This window comes from Cucurbita moschata, unplaced genomic scaffold (genome assembly GCF_002738365.1).
Source record: "Cucurbita moschata cultivar Rifu unplaced genomic scaffold, Cmos_1.0 Cmo_Scf00003, whole genome shotgun sequence".
NCBI classification, from domain to species: Eukaryota; Viridiplantae; Streptophyta; class Magnoliopsida; order Cucurbitales; family Cucurbitaceae; genus Cucurbita; species Cucurbita moschata.
This window is the reverse complement of record NW_019268519.1, coordinates 292,680-312,032: the sequence shown is the minus strand read 5'-3', so window position 1 is coordinate 312,032 and position 19,353 is coordinate 292,680. Positions and strand designations below refer to the sequence as shown.

At 40.1% G+C, this 19,353-nt stretch overlaps 5 protein-coding genes across 5 annotated transcripts; 4 read left to right on the top strand and 1 right to left on the bottom strand.

Annotated features, from left to right (window-relative positions):
• Positions 1-3: 3 nt before the first annotated feature.
• Positions 4-1,796, top strand: LOC111440879 (cytochrome P450 71A3-like). Its single transcript, XM_023077705.1, has 2 exons — positions 4-919; positions 1,000-1,796. Exons 1-2 carry the CDS (start codon positions 17-19, stop codon positions 1,603-1,605), a joined length of 1,509 nt encoding a protein of 502 aa, XP_022933473.1. The 5' UTR covers positions 4-16; the 3' UTR covers positions 1,606-1,796.
• Positions 1,797-2,550: 754 nt separating this feature from the next.
• Positions 2,551-7,167, top strand: LOC111441135 (E3 ubiquitin-protein ligase RGLG2-like). The gene is made up of 12 exons (XM_023078070.1): positions 2,551-2,894; positions 3,383-3,637; positions 3,725-3,809; positions 3,892-4,032; positions 4,121-4,234; positions 4,314-4,411; positions 5,839-5,918; positions 6,007-6,112; positions 6,212-6,339; positions 6,426-6,594; positions 6,681-6,737; positions 6,817-7,167. Exons 2-12 carry the CDS (start codon positions 3,398-3,400, stop codon positions 6,895-6,897), a joined length of 1,299 nt encoding a protein of 432 aa, XP_022933838.1. The 5' UTR covers positions 2,551-2,894; positions 3,383-3,397; the 3' UTR covers positions 6,898-7,167.
• A 1,150-nt stretch (positions 7,168-8,317) lies between these two features.
• LOC111437894 (28 kDa ribonucleoprotein, chloroplastic) lies at positions 8,318-10,548 on the top strand. Its single transcript, XM_023075967.1, has 4 exons — positions 8,318-8,921; positions 9,007-9,108; positions 9,749-10,030; positions 10,283-10,548. The coding sequence occupies exons 1-4, from the start codon at positions 8,451-8,453 to the stop codon at positions 10,343-10,345; spliced, it is 918 nt and encodes a 305-aa protein (XP_022931735.1). The 5' UTR covers positions 8,318-8,450; the 3' UTR covers positions 10,346-10,548.
• Positions 10,549-10,676: 128 nt separating this feature from the next.
• On the bottom strand, positions 10,677-14,029 carry LOC111437899 (protein-L-isoaspartate O-methyltransferase 1). Its single transcript, XM_023075972.1, has 4 exons — positions 13,764-14,029; positions 12,724-12,994; positions 11,826-11,990; positions 10,677-11,156 (listed from the first exon to the last, which is right to left on the bottom strand). The coding sequence occupies exons 1-4, from the start codon at positions 13,767-13,769 to the stop codon at positions 10,906-10,908; spliced, it is 693 nt and encodes a 230-aa protein (XP_022931740.1). The 5' UTR covers positions 13,770-14,029; the 3' UTR covers positions 10,677-10,905.
• Positions 14,030-14,991: 962 nt separating this feature from the next.
• LOC111433459 (protein SIEVE ELEMENT OCCLUSION B-like) lies at positions 14,992-18,410 on the top strand. Its single transcript, XM_023070515.1, has 7 exons — positions 14,992-15,671; positions 15,760-15,864; positions 16,000-16,445; positions 16,545-16,654; positions 16,732-16,874; positions 16,967-17,449; positions 17,557-18,410. Exons 1-7 carry the CDS (start codon positions 15,462-15,464, stop codon positions 18,172-18,174), a joined length of 2,115 nt encoding a protein of 704 aa, XP_022926283.1. The 5' UTR covers positions 14,992-15,461; the 3' UTR covers positions 18,175-18,410.
• Positions 18,411-19,353: the final 943 nt, after the last annotated feature.

The window sequence follows — 19,353 nt, the reverse complement described above, 5'->3', positions numbered from 1 at the left end:
GGCGAGAGAGAGAGCAATGGAGACTCTTCAAACTCTTCAGACTCTTCTTCTTCATCCAATTTCGTGCACTGCTTTCGTCCTTATCCTGATCTTCCTTCTCCAAAAATGGCTGCTTTCCAATCAAAACACATCAAAAGCCTCACCACCATCTCCGCCAAAGCATCCAATCTTCGGCCACCTTTTGAAGCTCGGCCGCCTTCCTCATATCACTCTCCAAAACTATGCTCGTCGCTATGGTCCTCTGTTTCTCCTTCACTTGGGCGCCAAGCCCACCATCGTGGTCTCTTCTCCCCAACTGGCTCGTGATATCATGAAGACCCACGATCTCATCTTTGCCAATCGACCCAAATCAAGCGTGGCTGATAAGCTTCTTTATGGGTCAAAAGATATATCGATGTCTCCTTATGGCGAATATTGGAGGCAGATAAGAAGTATTGGCGTGCTCCACCTTTTGAGCAACAACAGGGTCCAATCATTTCGTTGTGTTAGAGAACAAGAAGTCAAAGCCATGATCGACTACATCCAACACAATCCACTTTCGGTTAACTTGACTGAACTCTTCTCTCGACTGACCAACGACGTGATTTGCAGGGTGGCTTTAGGGAGAAAATATGGGATTGGTGAAGACGGGACGAAGTTTAGGTCCCTTCTCTTGCAATTTGGGGAATCAATGGCGAGTTTTAGCATTCGAGACTTCATTCCATGGCTGGGTTGGATTGATGGTATTAGTGGGTTGGACGTCCAAGCGAAGAGGGTAGCCAAAGAGCTGGATGTTTTCTTAGATAGAGTGATTCAAGATCATGTCCATCCAGAGAACAGAGATGAACACAATGACTTGGTGGATACTCTACTCTGTATCAAAACAGGGGACTCCATTGGTTTCCCTCTTGAAATGGATAGCATAAAAGCTTTAATCTTGGTAAGGCCCCGCCTCTGTTCTTCTCAAGCTATCAACTTATTACTTGGCTCACTTTAGTTTGGTTGTGATTTTGATTACAGGACATGTTTGCAGCAGGCACAGACACGACATACACAGCATTAGAATGGGCAATGTCAGAATTGTTGAAACACCCAGAAAGCATGAAGAAATTGAAGAGTGAGATCAAGGCAATAGTGGGTGAGAAAGGGTATGTGGAGGAGGAGGATATAGAAAAGATGCATTACTTGAAGGCAATAATCAAGGAAACGTTGCGGCTACACCCACCACTCCCACTTCTTGTACCCAGAGAATCGATTCAATACATTAAGGTGAAGGGATACGATATTAATCCCGGCACTCGGGTTATGATCAATGTATGGGCCATTGGAAGAGACCCAGAGGTGTGGGAAGAAGCAGAGGAGTTTCGACCGGAGAGGTTTATGAAGAGTTCGATGGATTTTAAGGGTCAGAATTTCGAGTTAGTCCCATTTGGTGCAGGGCGAAGAGGGTGTCCTGGAATTGCGTTTGTGACGCCAGTAATTGAGATAGCTTTAGCAAATGTGGTGCATAAATTTGAGTGGAAGTTGCCTAATGGAGCGGCTGGGGAGGATTTGGACATGTCTGGATTGCCTGGGGTAGTCCTTCATAGGAAGTTTCCACTCGTGGCAATGGCAACTCCTTGTTAGAGGCACCCGACACCAAACATGAATTACTTACTGTCCAACTCACACATCAGTTGTGGGGTTTTATTGTACTGTGTGGTTATATCATAAACTTATGTTACTGTCCACTCACACCTCCATAGCGGGTTTCAAATCATGATCTCTTGCGTCCATCGTAACACGCTCATACTGCATGGGATGTATGAGAATGTTTGGGAATCACGACGTATGACTAGATTGTTCTATTGCATGTCGTGAGATTAATCGATCTATAAAATGACTAAGTATGCTCTGCTATTGTAACCGCTCAAGTCCACTAATAACGTGTCTTACTCTGGAGAGGTTCTAGTCCTACTCTAACTAGTGTCTCCCACGTTTGGATAACCGACTTTAATACTATTTATAACCGCCAAAAGAGAACAATATGAGCTTAGACTATTATAAATAGTATTAGAGCCAAATATAGGGCGGCTGCCAATGACAATGAGGAAGCTGGCCTCCAAAGAGTGAATTGTGAGATATCCCATATGGAGTGGGGAGGAGAAGGAAAAACATTCCTTGTAATAAACATTTCAAAAAAGACAATATATGTTACAAATAGACTTGGGCTGTTACAACTATGTATCAAAAGATTACTGGACACAATAAGCTTGCTCAATTGTACATTCGTATAATATATACTTTGACTAAGGTTCTGTGTAAGTCAACTACACTTTAAATACAAAATAAAAAAAAAACGTGTTAATTAGGGAGAAGTGAAATAATTTAATCCTGTTTTTTTTTTTTTTTTTAATTTTGTAAATCAGAAAAAAAAAATACTATAATACTTCCAATTATTGGTAGAAGAAACATGATTTACGAAATCTAAATCTGTTTTTTTAATCATAAAGTTTTCATTTAGTCAAAACTTTAATAATAATGCGAAAGCTTTTCTTTTCCCCTAAGATTCGGTTTTACGATATGGGAATAACTTTTGAAATTGCTAAAACAAATGAAGGATGGAGCCATAGTGTACGACCAAAATCGGCGAGTAAATTGGCAAATCAGTAAGAACAACTTCATTTTGGCTGCGGAGGAATCTTCCTACAAATTCACCAGCGCCAAGTATAGTACACGAAGCAATCCATTGTATTTGAAACACCCATCACTATCGATTCTTCTCAAACTTGCTTCCCTGGCCGTGAACTTCTCCGCCATCGCCTAATCTCATCGCCTTTTTCGTTTCAATCGCAGTACCCTTGCTTCTCTACTTGTATCTTCTTCAAGAACTAGTTCGGTTCGCTCTTCAAATTGCGCCCTCATTTTCCAGCTCTGTAAGTTTTATTCCCCTTTTCAACTTCTTATATTCTTCCGTGATTGGATTCTGCTGATGAATTTTTGTATTTGGAATTCTGGATGTTTGTTATTTGCTCTGATCTGTGAGGGAATGTGGCTGAAACTTTAAAATGCAGCTGTTTAGGTCGACTTTGTTTAGAGTAGTGGATGGTTATATTCTCTGCTTATCTCGTGAAATTTAACCCAAATCTTTGTCAAATCAATGAGCCTGAATATTAGCATTGCTTCTACAAAATTCGAGTTTCGTTTTATTTTGAAGAGGGTTGGAATTGGATTGCCTCTAGGAAATTTGGGTTTCTTGCAAAAGTTCTCGGATTAATCAGTATCATCTTTACCTTTTGGACTCTTGCTGATTTTAAACCTCTTTTCTGTTCTGGGGTTTGATTTGTGAAATGTTGTCTCCTCAATATGTAAAAACTATGAGATTTTCCACTTAATGATACTTGCAATCACCTTCATTCTGCAGAGTTCTTGTAAAGTGATGGGAGGGAAAAGTTCTAAGCAGGGAAGTTCAAGATACATTTCGTCTAGTCGGTCTAGCTCACAGCAGTGGAGTCATTTCGGTTATCCGGAGTCGGCATATGCTCAACCAAGAACCACGCCCCAGTATCAATTTGCTCCTCCGACTCCGGGGTATGGAGGAACTCAGGCCCCAGGGGCAAGAAAGAGGGTGGAGAGGAAATATTCAAGGATAGATGATCACTACAATAGTTTAGATCAGGTCTAGCTGTAATTCGCGTTGTAAGACTTTTATCAACACTATATTTGGACGTGAAAGTTATTTATGTTTCTTGGATTCTCTTCACAGGTTACTGCAGCGTTGGCTAGTGCTGGCCTGGAGTCTTCAAATCTTATTGTTGGTATAGATTTCACAAAGAGCAACGAGTGGACAGGTTCATCCTTGCTTTGGTTATTCAATGTTATGATCTATCACTTTAATAGCATGCGCACATGCTAATGATGCCTTTTATATAGGTGCAAGATCATTTAACCGTAGAAGTTTGCATCACATTGGAGATGAGCCAAATCCCTATGAACAAGCAATAGCAATTATTGGGCAAACGTTATCGTCATTCGATGAGGATAATATGATCCCTTGCTTCGGCTTTGGAGATGGTATTTCTTTGTGCAGTCGATCTATATTTTGAACACATGTTTGTTTCAAATTAACAATGGTGAAGTATGTCACTCTAAATGTTGGCAGCATCAACTCATGACCAAGAGGTTTTCAGTTTTTATCCAGACGAGCGATTCTGTAATGGATTTGAAGAAGTGTTGAGTAGATACCGGGAACTCATGCCTCATCTTCGACTAGCAGGTTGCAGCTGTCTGTTTGCTATTACACTTCTGTGTTAGCTTCTACTTACTATACTTCCATAATTTCATTTCTGGGACAGGGCCAACATCATTTGCCCCTATTATCGAAATGGCTATCACAATTGTAGAGCAAAGTGGCGGCCAGTACCATGTATTGGTAATAATAGCTGATGGTCAGGTACTTTCATCTCTATTCCCACCGACTTCAATTTTGATTGTTTTGGACTTCATGTTTATAACATATCTTCCTATTTGTTCCCAGATACATAAGAAATGAGTAACTATATAAACAATATTAGTTTCACAATGAGCCATGGAAGTATGGTACCTTTTAATTTGAGTCTGAGAAACAGAAACAAAAATTGCAAGTGCAGCGAGTGTAGATCATAGGCAGAAATAATGTGTCAAAATTTCTAATTTTTGAAGGATGTAAAAATCTTCAGGGCCCTTCTCATTCATTATCGTGGCTGATTAAATTGAGAGTTCGGTCCGTTTAATTTATGAACCAATACACTGCTTGTTCAGAAATTTATTGTAACTGCAGCCACCACTCACCGCTAGCAAATATTGTCCTCTTTAGATTTTTCCTTTCGGGCTTCTCTTCAAAGTTTTTAAAATGCGTCTGTTTGGGAGAGTTTTCCACACCCTTATAAAGAATGCTTTGTTCTCCTCCCTAACCGATTGAGATCTCACAGTCCACCCCCTTCGGGGCCTAGCATCTTCTCTAGCACTCGTTCCCTTTTCCAATCAATGTGGGACCTCCAATCCACCCCCTTTGGGGTCCAGCGTCCTTGCTGGCACACCGCCTTGTATCCACACCCCCTTTGGGGCCCAGCGTCCTTGTTGACACACCGCCTTGTGTCCACCTCCCTTTGGGACTTAGCCTCCTCGCTGGCACATCGCCCGATGTCTGGCTCTGATACCATTTGTAACCGCCTACCGCCACCACAAATAGATATTGTCCTCTTTAGGCTTTCCTTTTCGGGCTTTCCCTCCAAGATTTTTAAAACGCGTCTTCTAGGGAGAGGTTTCCACACCCTTATGAAGAATGCTTTGTTCTCCACCACAACCAATTGAGATCTCATAATCCACTCTGATCTTTGGGGCCCAGCGTCCTCGCTGACACTCATTCCCTTCTCCAATCCACCCCATTCGGGGCCCAGTGTCCTTGTTGGCACACCGCCTCGTATCCACCCCCTTTCGGGACTCAACCTCCTCACTGGCATATCGCCTGTTGTCTGGCTCTGGTACCATTTGTAACAGCCCACCGCCCACCGCTAGTAGATATTGTCCTCTTTGGGCTTTCCCTTTCAGGCTTCCCCTCGAAGTTTTTGAAACGTATCTGCTAGGGAGAGAGGTTTTAAACCCTTATAAAAATTTTTTTGTTCTCCTCCCCAACCGATGTGGGATCTCACCGTTATCATGATGTAATACAAGTTTAATATTAGTGGTAAAGATTGGGCATTATCAGCGAGTGAACAGTGATTTTCATTATTCATGTGGTCTCTAGAGTCTCCAGCCTGTCTGATGTCTGTGTCGGGTACCAACACTGAGACAAATTTTTTCATGGTGGCTGAAAAATATAGTTTGTATTCTCTTTGACAGGTTACAAGAAGTGTTGATACTGAGCGTGGGCAGTTCAGCTCACAGGAAAAGAAAACCATTGAAGCAATTGTGAAAGCTAGGTAGGTTCAAGTTATCTAAAATGGACAGAAATGGCGTTGTTCGTAATCCCATACCACGTAACGTCCCTAACTTTATAATGAATTACAGTGAATACCCTCTGTCGATTATACTAGTTGGAGTAGGAGATGGACCTTGGGACATGATGAGGGAATTTGATGACAATATCCCAGCTCGAGCCTTCGATAACTTCCAAGTAAGTATTGTTTGCTTCTTGAGCTGAACTTGCTTTTGTTATTGTTTGGAGTCTTTAACACAATCTGAGAAATGCTATTTTTGCACTTCGATTCTGCAGTTTGTGAATTTCACAGATATAATGTTGAAAAATATGGATCGATCAAGAAAGGAAGCGGAATTCGCTCTTTCAGCACTCATGGAAATACCTTCTCAGTATAAAGCAACAATAGAGCTTGATATTTTGGGGTAATAACAAGATTTCAGAGTAATATAGTAGAGTATTCCTATCAGTTTTCTTTTTTAAGCCATATTTTCTTTCATTGCTCCACCAGTGCCAGTAGAGGGAAGGCAATCGACCGGGTTCCTCTTCCGCCTCCTCGTTACGGTCCTAGCACCCAAAAGACCTCAAACACGAGCAGTTCTTGCACAACACCACCCTCAAATGGTGGAGTTGCTCCTGTCCGATCTGCGCCTCCTCTAAGTTCAGTTTCTGATGACCATGTAAATGCTTCTTTTACCTTTGTTTGCATTTTACTTGGTACAATAATTGGAAACGGAAATGAAGATTTTTACACTGTCTGGTGCAGACTTGTCCCATTTGCATCACCAATGCAAAGGATATGGCTTTTGGCTGTGGACATCAGGTAATAGCATTGCCAAGTTTTTTATGGCTGGCTGAATGAAACATTACCCAAAAGAACACTTACCTTCTACTATCTGCAGACATGCTGTGAATGTGGACAGGATCTTGAGTCGTGCCCCATATGCCGCAGCTTTATCCAAACTAGGATAAAGCTTTATTAGCAAAAACTCCCTGCTGAATTCTCATGTCCAACATCAACTCCAGCTTCTTGCTCGAGTACAAGGTGTCGTTGACGTGGTGAGTATGATATCATTTGTAAATATCATTAGTTTTTTCCACGACGTTCCATAAAATGTCTTGAAATGATGTTTGTTAAGCCTCATGGAAGCAACAGGCGCCTCAAATTCTTTATGAAAACTAGTTCTTGCATTAGTTTGAATGTAATTACAATATCTTTAGTGGGCAGTGAAACTCGACTTCTCATTACATTATCACCAGCTACATTGAACTCTACCTACCACTTCACAGAAAGATACGCTTCCATTGATTCCTATAGGTTATAGAGATTAGCGGACTAAGTTGTAGGCTAACTTTAGTGTAATAGTCCAAGTCCATTGCTAGCAAATATTGTCTGTTTTGGTCCATTACTTATCGCTACCAGTCTCGTGGTTTTAAAACGTGTCTGTTAGGGAGAAGTTTCCACACTCTTATAAGCCACAGTATGGATGTTTCACAAGACACCATCACACAGATAGGACGATTCTGTGACAGATTCGGAGCCTACTCAAGCACCGAACCGAGCCGATGTGTAGTTGACATGAAAGAATAGGAGTTTACCTATGAACATGAAAGAATAGGAGTTTACCTATGAATCTGGAAGTGGACTGTTAATGGTCAAGCTTGAAAATGGTTCCATTTCAAGAGATATAAAGTTTGTATATTGATACGGGGAGCATGTTAAGAGTGACTACTAGGAATATTTTGCTTGCGGGAAGAATCACACCCTACCATTTAATGATAAGTGTTAGTTGAGAGGTATGCGTAAGTTGACAATTCTTGATATGAAAAAACCTAAATCGATATGAATGGAAGATGCCTCTTTCACTTGTTTTTCTCGGTCGAACTGTGAGATCTCATGTCAATTAGAGAGGAAAATGAAACATTTTTTATAAAGGTGTGAAAACTTCTCTCTAGTAGACGTATTCTAAAAACTTTGAGGAGAAGCTTAAAGAGGGCATTATCTACTAGCGGTGGGTTTGAGCTCTTACATGAACTCTATTAAACCCCATTAATGAAATTGTGGTCGGCTACTCCTAGGTATCTTCCCCAAAGAACTTAGGCTGATATGAGTAGCACTCAGGTACACGTAAGTTGACCCGAATACTTATCAATATATAAAAAATATTAAGAAGTGGGATGGCTTATTAAAAAAATAAAAAAATAAAAATAAATAAGGAAGAAAATGGAAAAAGAAAAAGAAAAAGAAAAAGGAAAAGAAAGAAAGATTATGGGCCAAAAAAGATTTGAGGCCCAAAGGAACATGAGTGGACTTTGTTGTGTGGAGCCTAAAAATCTGCCGCGAATGTCTGGTCCATTTCATTCTGTTTTTGTTGCGATATTTTGTTAGGCGATAAGAACAGAGAGGCCATCTCTTTCTCTGTTCGCCCACTGCCTCTCTTATCCTTACCTCCTCCGCGTTGCTGTTAGGCCTCTCCTCTATAAACCCTTCTTCTTCAATCTCCTCCTCTCCTCTCCCACCTTCGACTTTCACAAAATGGCTTCTACTTCTGCCACTTCTATTTTGAAACCCTTATCCAAGGCAGACCCTTGCCTTCTATCCCTGCCCTCTGTATTCACCTACAGAGCCCCACAGTCCTTTCTCTCTTTCCCTTCCAAGTTCATCCCCTTTCACCTTTCTTCCTCCCATTCCTCTGTCTTTTTCCCCTCAAAGAAGAAACCCCATCTTTCTTCCCTCATTGCTTCTGTGGCCCAAGAAGACGACACCATCACCATTGACCAGAAACTCGCCGGCGACGAAGAAGGTTGGGGGGGTGAAGGCGAAGAGGTTGGAGGAAGTGAGGCCGAAGGGGGGCTTTTGGAGTTGGGAGAGGACGAGGAAGAAGAAGGGTCTTATGTTGAACCAAATGAAGATGCTAAGTTGTTCGTTGGGAATTTGCCTTATGACGTTGATAGTCAAAAGCTAGCAATGCTCTTTGAGAAGGTTGGAACTGTGGAGATTGCTGAGGTGAGTGTTAAGACTTTGGTGAATTCAATGTGATTTTGTTCATTTTGGTTTAAGCTTTTCATCTGGTTGTGTGTGTGGATTGTAGGTTGTTTACAACAGAGACACAGACCAGAGTCGTGGTTTTGGGTTTGTGACAATGAGTACTGTTGAAGAAGCTGAGAAAGCCGTGGATGCCTTAAACCGTTATGTAAGATCTTGATGTTCACTTTATCTTGTACACATGATTCAACAACGATGTGCTCTTCTTGAAACCTTATCTTTATTTTTGAACTTTTTTTGTTGAAGCATTTACTATCAAGCTTATCTCTGCATTTAACCTATTGGTTTAATTTTGAGGAGTTTAAACGATCTTCTTTCATGAATCTGAGTGCTTGGATGTGTAGTCTAGGAGTTAGCCATAAGGACCAACTTTTGACTGATGAGTTCGTTGAATTGTAGCACAAACTGTAACTTTTTGTTGGTTTGAATGTTTGATGATGAGATTTTTGTCCATCTTTACTATAAGATCCCACCTCGGTTGGAGAGGGAAACGAAACATTTCTTATAAAGGTGTGGAAACCTCTCCCTAGCATATACTTTTTAAAACCTTGAGGAGAAACTCAGGAAGGGAAAGCACAAAGAGACAATATCTTCTCTTGGTGGGCTTGGGCTGTTACATGTTACATATATTGATGCTGATAATTCTCTTAGATATGCCATTTATTTGTTATGAGCTTGAAGTTGGCCTATAGAGGCTCTGTTGGGCTGTTTCTGAAGTATCTCAACATATCAATTGGTTTTCTTCTTGAGAATTTTCCGTGTATAAATTGTATTTTCTGGGCTTGTAGGACTTATCAGGGAGGCTGTTGACGGTAAATAAGGCTGCCCCAAGAGGTTCTAGGCCAGAACCCACACCTCGAACATTTCAATCCGCTTACAGACTCTATGTAGGTAATCTTCCATGGGATGTTGATAATGCACGCTTGGAGCAGGTTTTCAGTGAACATGGCAAAGTAGTAGATGCTCGGGTTCTTTACGACCGGGACAGTGGCCGTTCTCGTGGCTTTGGCTTTGTTACCATGGCTGATGAAACTGGAATGAATGATGCCATTGCTGCTCTGGATGGACAGGTATGAAAATTGAGTTGCACTTAAACACACAACATAGACAACGAAGTTTGTGTACCGATTTAGAATGATTTTTCAAATGCTGAAAAACGTCTTTTTAACACTTTTTAACACTTTTGAACACTTTTTAACACTTTTGAACACTTTTGAACGTTTTTAAAAATCCTTTTTGGAAGTCATTTCAAACATACTCTTCCAGTTACTGAGACTCATCATCAAATGCTAACAAAAAGTTGTGAAATTTGAATTGTACAGAGTATAGATGGAAGGGCAATCAGAGTAAATGTTGCAGAGGAAAGACCTAGGCGCAACTTCTGAGGTGAACCAAGATGAATCCATGGACCTTTTTCTCTTGTTATGTGTTACCTTTTTTTGTTTCCAGGAAGTATAGGTGAGTTTTTGTAGTGCCATTGTTTAGCCACCTTCGTAAAGGTATAATTTGATGTCCTTTATGCCTTTAAAATTTCAAGTCTGTTCTTAATTTGAATCTTGTATGAGTTAAAATTACTACTCTCTCTGGATGGGATAGTCTTTTTCAATTAAAGTTATTGCATTTCTGAGAGAGATAATGGCGTTCACTAGAGAGAGGGGTTATGAGAGGGTCCTTCGTGACCAAAAACAAATGATACAAAAAGGAATCCGAGAAATCCAATCGAATTATCAACCCCGTCAATGAAATTTAAATTTTGTAAGTTCTAACGAGTCATCTTCTGTTTATCGTCTGTGATTGTCAAAAACAAAGGATATAACATCTTTATTTGGACTAAGTACACACATCTAGGATGATATGATTCAATTAGATGCGCAAAAAGATCTCTTAAAGTTTCTATACAACGTTCTTGATAAAAGCAGCATCTGCATGGGATGAGTAAACTCGATCAGTTGTCACGTAGCTGAGCTTCTCGGCTGGTAAGAGGCACATAACGAACAGAAGTCTCGTTGTGGATGTTAACAGAGCCATCGGCATCTTTATCCACAACCATCAAATCCTGGAATATGTTCCCAACTGGAATCACCATTCTCCCACCTGGCTTTAACTGGTCAATGAGAGCCGGTGGAATTTCAGCAGCTGCTGCCCCAACATGAATAGCATCATAAGATGAACACTCTGGCCAGCCCTGCCTGCCATCTACAACCATCCAATAACAAAGTAACCACAAACTTTCATTAACAACACACATCATCGAGTAGGACAAACACGCCCTCGGATTAATACCCACATTCTACTTTTGCCATGTTAGATCTTCTCACCCTCATTAGCCACAACAGTTCACCGAAGAACATTGTTAAGATTGAAGTGTGAGCGCTGGGGAGGGAGGTGACACTAATGGATTTCTAAAGGAGAATTGAGCTCCTCAAATTTTCTCCTCATCTAGTTTCAAAGGGGAGAAATCTCGTTTTAGACGGGTTTAGCATGACTTACGTAGTAGTAAGAAGTTCTTAATTAAATTTAAGGATTTTTTAGAATGGCTTTAAGTTACCTACACAAGAAGTAGCTTGAGATATTTTAAACAAAAATTCGAAGCACTCTGTAGTAATAGAACTCTAGTTACAGTGTTGTGTTTTCTAAGTGTTTCGCTCAAAGGGTAAAGCACTACTTTTAAAAATATCTCGAACTTACCTTTTACTTTCAAGAATATACCATTCCAGTGCATAGCGGGTGCACGAAAATTGCTTAAAGGTCACTTCACTACATCCTTCATCTCTTTACGGCCAATTAAACTAAGGAACAGAGTTCTTTATTCTAAATCAAAAGAAAAATCTATGGCTCTAGAAAAGGGAAAGAAGACAAACATACCAGCAACGTGTAGAGAGAGGGAACCTTCTTTCAGTAAAGGAGCAGCAGCACTTTTATTAATATTCTCGATTGATGAAGCCACCAGCTCAGGAATATGTTCCACACCAACTGCACGACCTTCAGGTCCAATCATTAACGCAAAGCATGCAGTCAAATATCCCGTTCCTGCCCAGGAGAAATCAAACATGTAAATTCAACTTAAATATATAGGAAGACCGAGGAAGGTCAAGGAAATGGCATTTGAAGTTGAAAATGCAAATTTCAAATGTGAAAAGGTAATAGAGTTATATCTTTTTAGAGTAACCAACTTGCACTTTCACTTGGGCAGTGCATGTTTAGAGCACACTGAACCCCTTACAGGAAAGACCAGAATCATTCTTCTGCATTTCAATTTCCATCTATTATACCAATTTCTTATCTTTTCTTTTCTTTTTCTTTTCACCCTCATCTTCATTCTCTTTTCTAACCGATGCAGGATCTCACAATCCACCCTCTTAGGGGCCAATGCCCTCACTGGCACACCACCCGGTGTCTGGCTTTGATACCATTTGTAACAGCCCAAGCCCACCGCTAGCAGATATTGTCCGCTTTGGCCCGTTATGTATGGCAGTCAGCCTAATGGTTGTTAAAACGCATCGACTATAAAGAGGTTTTCACACCCTTATGAGAAATGCTTCGTTCTCCTCTTCAACCGATATGAGGGATAATGCTAACCTTCAACGAAATGTCCAAAGTGATTTTTTTTTTTTTTACAGATCAAAGAAAACTGCTGATTAGAAATCCAGATTCAGAATGTCTCAAGTCAAACATAATTTAACATTCTTAGGAATTCAACAGCAATGAAAAAAATCACCAATTCAATTTTCAGGGCATAGAAGTTTTTAGTTAGATGCACAACCTGAGCCAACGTCCAAAGCGCGCATTCCAGGTTGCAAGTGTTTCTCCAACAATTGAAGGCAGGTTGCATGCATGTGAGGTGCAGATATAGTGGCATTGTAACCTATTGGCAGGGGAGTATCAACATAAGGTGGAGCATCATCCGGCACAAAAAATGCCCTATCTATACTCTCCATTACTTCAGACACCTTCTTCGACCCAACCACTCCATAGTTCTGGAGATTCTTCACCATTTCCTTGTTTGTAGCTATGCCACTTCCACTCCAGAACCTCTGCAATGTGATTTAAAATGACATGGAACGATCAAACTTTCAACCAAAAACAAAGACATGAAACAAAAATTGAAAACGAATTCCTGAACAGAAACACGCCGAAACACACCAATAGAGCACAATTCACAAGGAGTTCCTAAAGTTATCTCCCCATCTCTAAACATTAATTTATAAATCCATCCATCTTCCAACTGATCCTTAGTTCATTCTCATCAACGCAAGTACCTTATCAAGCTCCACAGCCTCAGAAGCAGGGCAGGTTAGCGACGAAAACATATCAGCATAAGATATACTACCAAAACCACTCGAAATAAAACCACATGTATTGGAAACAAATGCCTTGAATGATTAAAACTAACATCGATGAATTTATCAAGCAGTTTCAAAGGGAAAATTTAGTTATCTACACACCAAATTCGTATTATAAGAGAGGACTAAACGACAATTTACAAGCAAAAGATCATATACATCAGATTGAAAGAACAATTAAAAATCCAGAGAACAGAGAAAGATGAATTACGAATTCCAATTAAGGCGATATATTACCAGCTAATGATAATCAAAGCCTTCTCCTAGGTGAAAATCCTATACAAAAATAAAAAGATTTGGGTCGTCCGTGCACATACGAACACAAAATACCTTGAATCTCCAATTTCAATTTTGGGAAAATCCGAGAATCTTCAATTTCAGAAAACATAAATTTTGTAAAGAAGAAGAGAGAATGGGTGGGAAGGAATTAGCGGGAGATAGAGAGAGAAGGAGAGAGTACCTTCATCCTGGAAAGTAGACAATTACTCGCAGACCGAAGTCGAGGTAAGACGGAGACGATACTAGTGGCGGTGGTTTTAGGGGCAGAAGAATTGATCGGAGGTAGGGCGGTGGGAAATCGGCGGTGGAGAGAAGGGGAGTGATGTAGTAGCGGCAACCATAAGCAAATGGGAGGAAAGATAATTGAGCAAGACTCATTTCTCTCTCCGCCCTTGTCGTTTTTTCCAGTTAGCCTCCCCTCTCTCTCTCTCTATACAAAATCATTATTATTCTAGAAATTAATTAAATACATTTGACAGCTGTCAAGTATATATGCATTCAGATCACTGAATGGAACGATCAGAGCCGTTGATGTTCTTACATTAAGGATTTAAGTTACTCTTTTAATAATTTATTAGACATTTTATAAACTCCGATAACACGGAATCCTTGATTATTAGAACGTGTGTGTATATATATATATATATATATATAAGCCTGTTTTTTTATGTGATTCAATATATTTTTTTAATCCAACCTAGCACTAGTGCGGGTCCCATTAATTTCTTTAAGTTTCCTTCCTGCAAATCTACAGATCCTAATAATAATAAAAATATAGGCATAGGTAAAAATATGTCTATTATATTTTGCAGTCCTAGTAAGAATATTTTATAGTCTCGGTAAAGAGAGGAAGGGTTAAGGATTTGCCTTAACAATTCTTTCTCCACCGACAAGTATTGATGTTCTTCGATTCCTTTTTCGATGCAACATTCTACGTTGGTTGGAGAGGAGAACGAAACATTCCTTATAAGGGTGTTGAAACCTCTCCCTAGCAAGCGCGTTTTAAATCGGTGAGGTTGACGATGATATGTAACGAACCAAAGCAGACAATATCTGGTAGCGATTATACCTGTAACTGCAAACACAAAAGAAATTTTTTAGGATGAACTAGATACAAACCGTTCTAATAAGATTTCGTTCTCGAACGAAATTGTGAAACGACAGTCGAACTATTCAGCGTTCGAAATGGAAATTGGGGTTTGTGATCCACTATCACTTAGCGATAAAATAATATATTAAAAAATAAGAAGAAGAGGAAGAAGAAGAGGAAGAAGAAGAAGTAGGGCCATACATTGCTTGATGACATTGTCTTGAGAGAATTTAGGTTAGCAGTACATTATTAATATCAGCTAAAGAACACTATTGATAGCATGAATCTCTTTTCATTCATTATTTCACCTATCTTCCCTTTGTTCTATATAGCTTTCTCTTTTCTAACGCACACACCTTCCTTTCTTCTAATCACCACATTTATCCATAACCTCATTTCATTTTAAGATAATCACTACCTAAAAGCGATAAAGTTCCACCCTGCTCGCCTGGATGAGCATAATAATTCCAAAGCTTCTTTTTGGCCCAAAGAACAGCGAAGACTTCCTAAAATTTGCTCTAAGTTCCCTCCCAGACCAATGCCATTTCAGGCTTCAATGGTATGAAACAGACAATCCTACTCCCTTTATGAATATATATAATCCATGGAGTAACCAGCTTTCGCTTTTGTTTCAACTCCCCTTGCAAGCAAGGAACTACTTCACGCTGCTTTATTCCATCTCATTATCTTATATAAACCTCTATCAACCAAATCCTAAATCACCCAACACTAAATTCTTCACTGTTTTCAACCCTTTTCTTGTCACCTAACTCTTGTGTTCAGTTTGCTATGGCATCCCACACTCGCCCACCTCCCAACATGCATAAACTCATCAAAAATGACAGGAGAATGTTATCCGCCTCTGATGATAATGCTATGACAAAGCAAATTCTTGCAACACATGCTCCCGATGGGCGCATGGTCGATTTCAAGCCGATTCTGTTCACCATTGAGGACGTTATCCGACGTGCCACTCCCGCTATCGGAAACGTTCTAGATGTGAAACCTCTCTGATCTACTCCATTTGGCTTCCTTTCCTGCATACTTAACTGTTGAGACTGATGTGTGGTGTGGTGGAATGATGCAGGGCAATGGCCAGCATGAGGACATGTTGGAGGACCACATCGGCTCGCCCGAGATGGATGGCGCGCTTGAATCACTGACTTACGTCATACAGAAAGTCGGAGCCGAGGTCGAAAATATATACATTTGCTCTTTCTAACCGCCATTTCTGCCATGCTTGAGATGTAAAAGCTATTTTTTTAACTTCCTTTTGAGCTTTTTGACACTGAGACCTTTTGAACTTTTGATGTTTCTGTTGTTGCAGCTAGCATGTAAGTGTTCAGGTGGAGATGCACATGCCTCAACTATGGCTATACTGAACTTACTGTCAAATTACTCATGGGATGCAAAAGTGGTGATCACAATGGCTGCCTTTGCTGTGAACTATGGACAGTATTGGCTTTTGGCTCAACTTTACACAACCAATATGCTGGCCAAGGCTCTGGCTCTGCTCAAGCAATTGCCTGATGTAATGGAGAATTCCACTTCACTGAAACCTCAATTTGAGGCGCTTAACAAACTCATCAAGGCTATGTTGGACGTAACGAAATGCATCGTCGAGTTCACCGAGTTGCCATCTCAATACATTTCACAGGACACGCCTGCAATGTCAGTTGCCATAGCTCATTTTCCTACAGCTGCATATTGGACCATCAAAAGTGCGGTCGCGTGCACGTCGCTGATTGAAAGCCTCGTCAGCTTGACTCATGAGTGAGTGATGCACTGCAATATACTCAGAAACATCAATCTAAAGCTTGAGCCTAATTTATACTAAAGGAATTAAAACTCTTCTTCACTGATATGTTTCAGGCGGATTATGTCAACCACCGAAGTATGGGAACTTTCGAGCTTGGCTCACAAGGAAACGAATATATACGAGCATCTCCGGACTCAGCTGGATCTTTGCTTACAACACATAGGTGAGCAATATAAAATTTGATAGCAATTTGCAGACCTTTAAGACTGCAAGCTGAAATGAAAAACACTATATGAACAGATGGTAAGAAACATTTGGAGGCCTATCAGAATCTTGTGAGGATTTCAGAAACTCATCATCTAGACAACATGAAGTTCATCAGGGCCTTGATTTCTGCAAGAGATGACATACAGCCTCTCTATGATGGGACCTCGAAAACCACGGTTTGTTCACAAATCCAATATTCTTCAACTACCTATTCTGTTGAATCGAACTTCATTCTAAAGAGGGGGCTTTTTTGTTTTGGCACAAACAGGTTCACCTTGAAATATTGAAAAGGAAACATGTGTTGCTGTTGATCTCGGATCGTGATATCTCCCATGAAGAGGTTATGGTTCTAGACAACTTATTCAAAGAGTCACAACAACGACAGGAAATTCGATATGAGATAGTGTGGATTCCGATCATCGATCAATCGATCGAACAGCAAGGCAAGAATAAACACACGTTTAAGGAGGTGCAAATGATGATGCCATGGTTCAGCGTGCATGAGCCTTCAATAATTGAGCGCTCAGTCATAAGGTTCATCAAAGAAAAATGGAACTTCACAAAGAAGACAATCTTAGTAGCCTTAGATCCACAAGGAAAGGTGTCTTCCACCAATGCCCTTCACATGCTTTGGATATGGGGAAATCAAGCCTTCCCTTTCACATCAGAGAGGGAAGAAGCGCTCTGGAAAACAGAGAGCTGGAGACTCGAACTTCTCATAGATGGCATAGATTTATCTATTCTCGACTGGGTATCTCCATTAACCGAAATCTTTCGCCATTTTTTTAAAATTTGCAAATTTTTTTGAAGAACGACTGACGAAAGGGGTTTGTTTCTTTTTGTTTCTATTTTCATCAGGCGGCAGAAGGAAGATACATTTGTCTATTTGGAGGGGAAGACATGGAATGGATCAAGGAGTTCACAATGAAAACAAAACAAGTAGCAGAAGAAGCAAAAGTAGACTTACAAATGGCGTATGTGGGGAAGAACAATGCGAAAGAACGCGTCAGGAAAATCACCATCATGATTGGAGAAAACAAGCTCAGCCATTATTGGCCAGATTCCACATTGATCTGGTTCTTCTGGGCAAGATTAGAGAGCATGATGTACTCAAAATTAAACCATGGAAGAACAGTTGAGAATGACCAAATAATGCAAGAGATTATGACCCTTTTGAGCTTCGATGGAAGTGACAAAGGGTGGGCCATTTTCTTCGGAAGAGGAGGGGAAATGACAAGAGCCAAAGGAGAAACTGCTCTTGGTTGCATATTGGCATACGAGGAGTGGAAAACAGAGGTGGAAGAGAAGGGATTTCTGACGGCGTTGGCTGAGTATCTGCAGCAACTTAGAACCCCACATCACTGCAACCGCCTGATTCTGCCGGGACTGGCCGGAAACATACCGGAAAACGTGGTGTGTGCAGAGTGTGGAAGGGCCATGGAGAAGTACCTGATGTACCGATGCTGCGTGGAATGATCAAACCGAAATGGAAGAAGGGATATGGGAAGTTTGTTTGTTTGTTTGTTTTCCAGAAATCTTTTCAGGCAGTTTATTTTGGAAAAGTTGTCTACTTCGATTGAGTTTTGTTGTTTCTTAATGTTGGGTATGCGTTTAAAGAGATCTCTCCATGCGCTGTGTCTGGTGGAAGATCAAACCATAAATAAAGCTCTATCCTTTCTTTCTCTCTGTGTTCATGTTCAGACCTGCAAAAAAAAAAAAACAAAAAAAACAGAACAGTCCGCAGATTCTGTGCCTTTCTCGTCTTTTTAATTATTTGCTCTCTCACCTTAAAATTCATTAGGTACAAATTAAAATATTGTAGCTACGAGGCACAATCTTCCCTTTCTTTCTATAAATTTCCAATCACTATCACAATTCTCACATTTAATTTACTTCCCCTATGTGGGATGTGCATGGATTTTTTGAAAAAGCAACCATAATAAAGAGTGGGATGTGCATGGATTTTTTGAAAAAGCAACAATAATAAAGAGTGGGATGTGCATGGATTTTTTTGAAAAAGCAACAATAATAAAGAGTGGGATGTGCATGGATTTTTTGAAAAAGCAACCATAATAAAGAGTGGGATGTGCATGTGTGGGGCCCGTAGACAATGTCCATTCCGAAGCATCTAAAACAGTCAAGTAGATCCAACAGTTGATAATAAGTAGAAGACCAGAGCAGTTCAGTTGATAATAAGTAGAAGACCAGAGCAGTTCAGTTGATAATAAGTAGAAGACCAGAGCAGTTCAGTTGATAATGTTCAGTTGATAATAAGTAGAAGACCAGAGCAGTTCAGTTGATAATAAGTAGAAGACCAGAGCAGTTGGCCCCTCAAATCTTAATCCCTTCACTGGTGCATCCCAAAACGTGTAGTTTACTCGTAGACTTGGGACAAAGTTTCCAAGTTTTGTGAATTATAAATCGTGATTTTGAAGCCCAGCTCATTTTACATCTGTCGTTTCAGACGGGCAGAAGAAGAAAAATCTTACCTTTTCATAACCTTTTGATCTGCTTCCCAGTAGCATCCAAAAAACTTCTACCAAATTAGGAACATATCTATGTCATTTTCAAACACAACAGTAGATGTTTTTTTTTTTTTTTAAGGACTATTTATTTATTTATTTTTAATAATTAGAGTAGCAATTTGGTTTATAA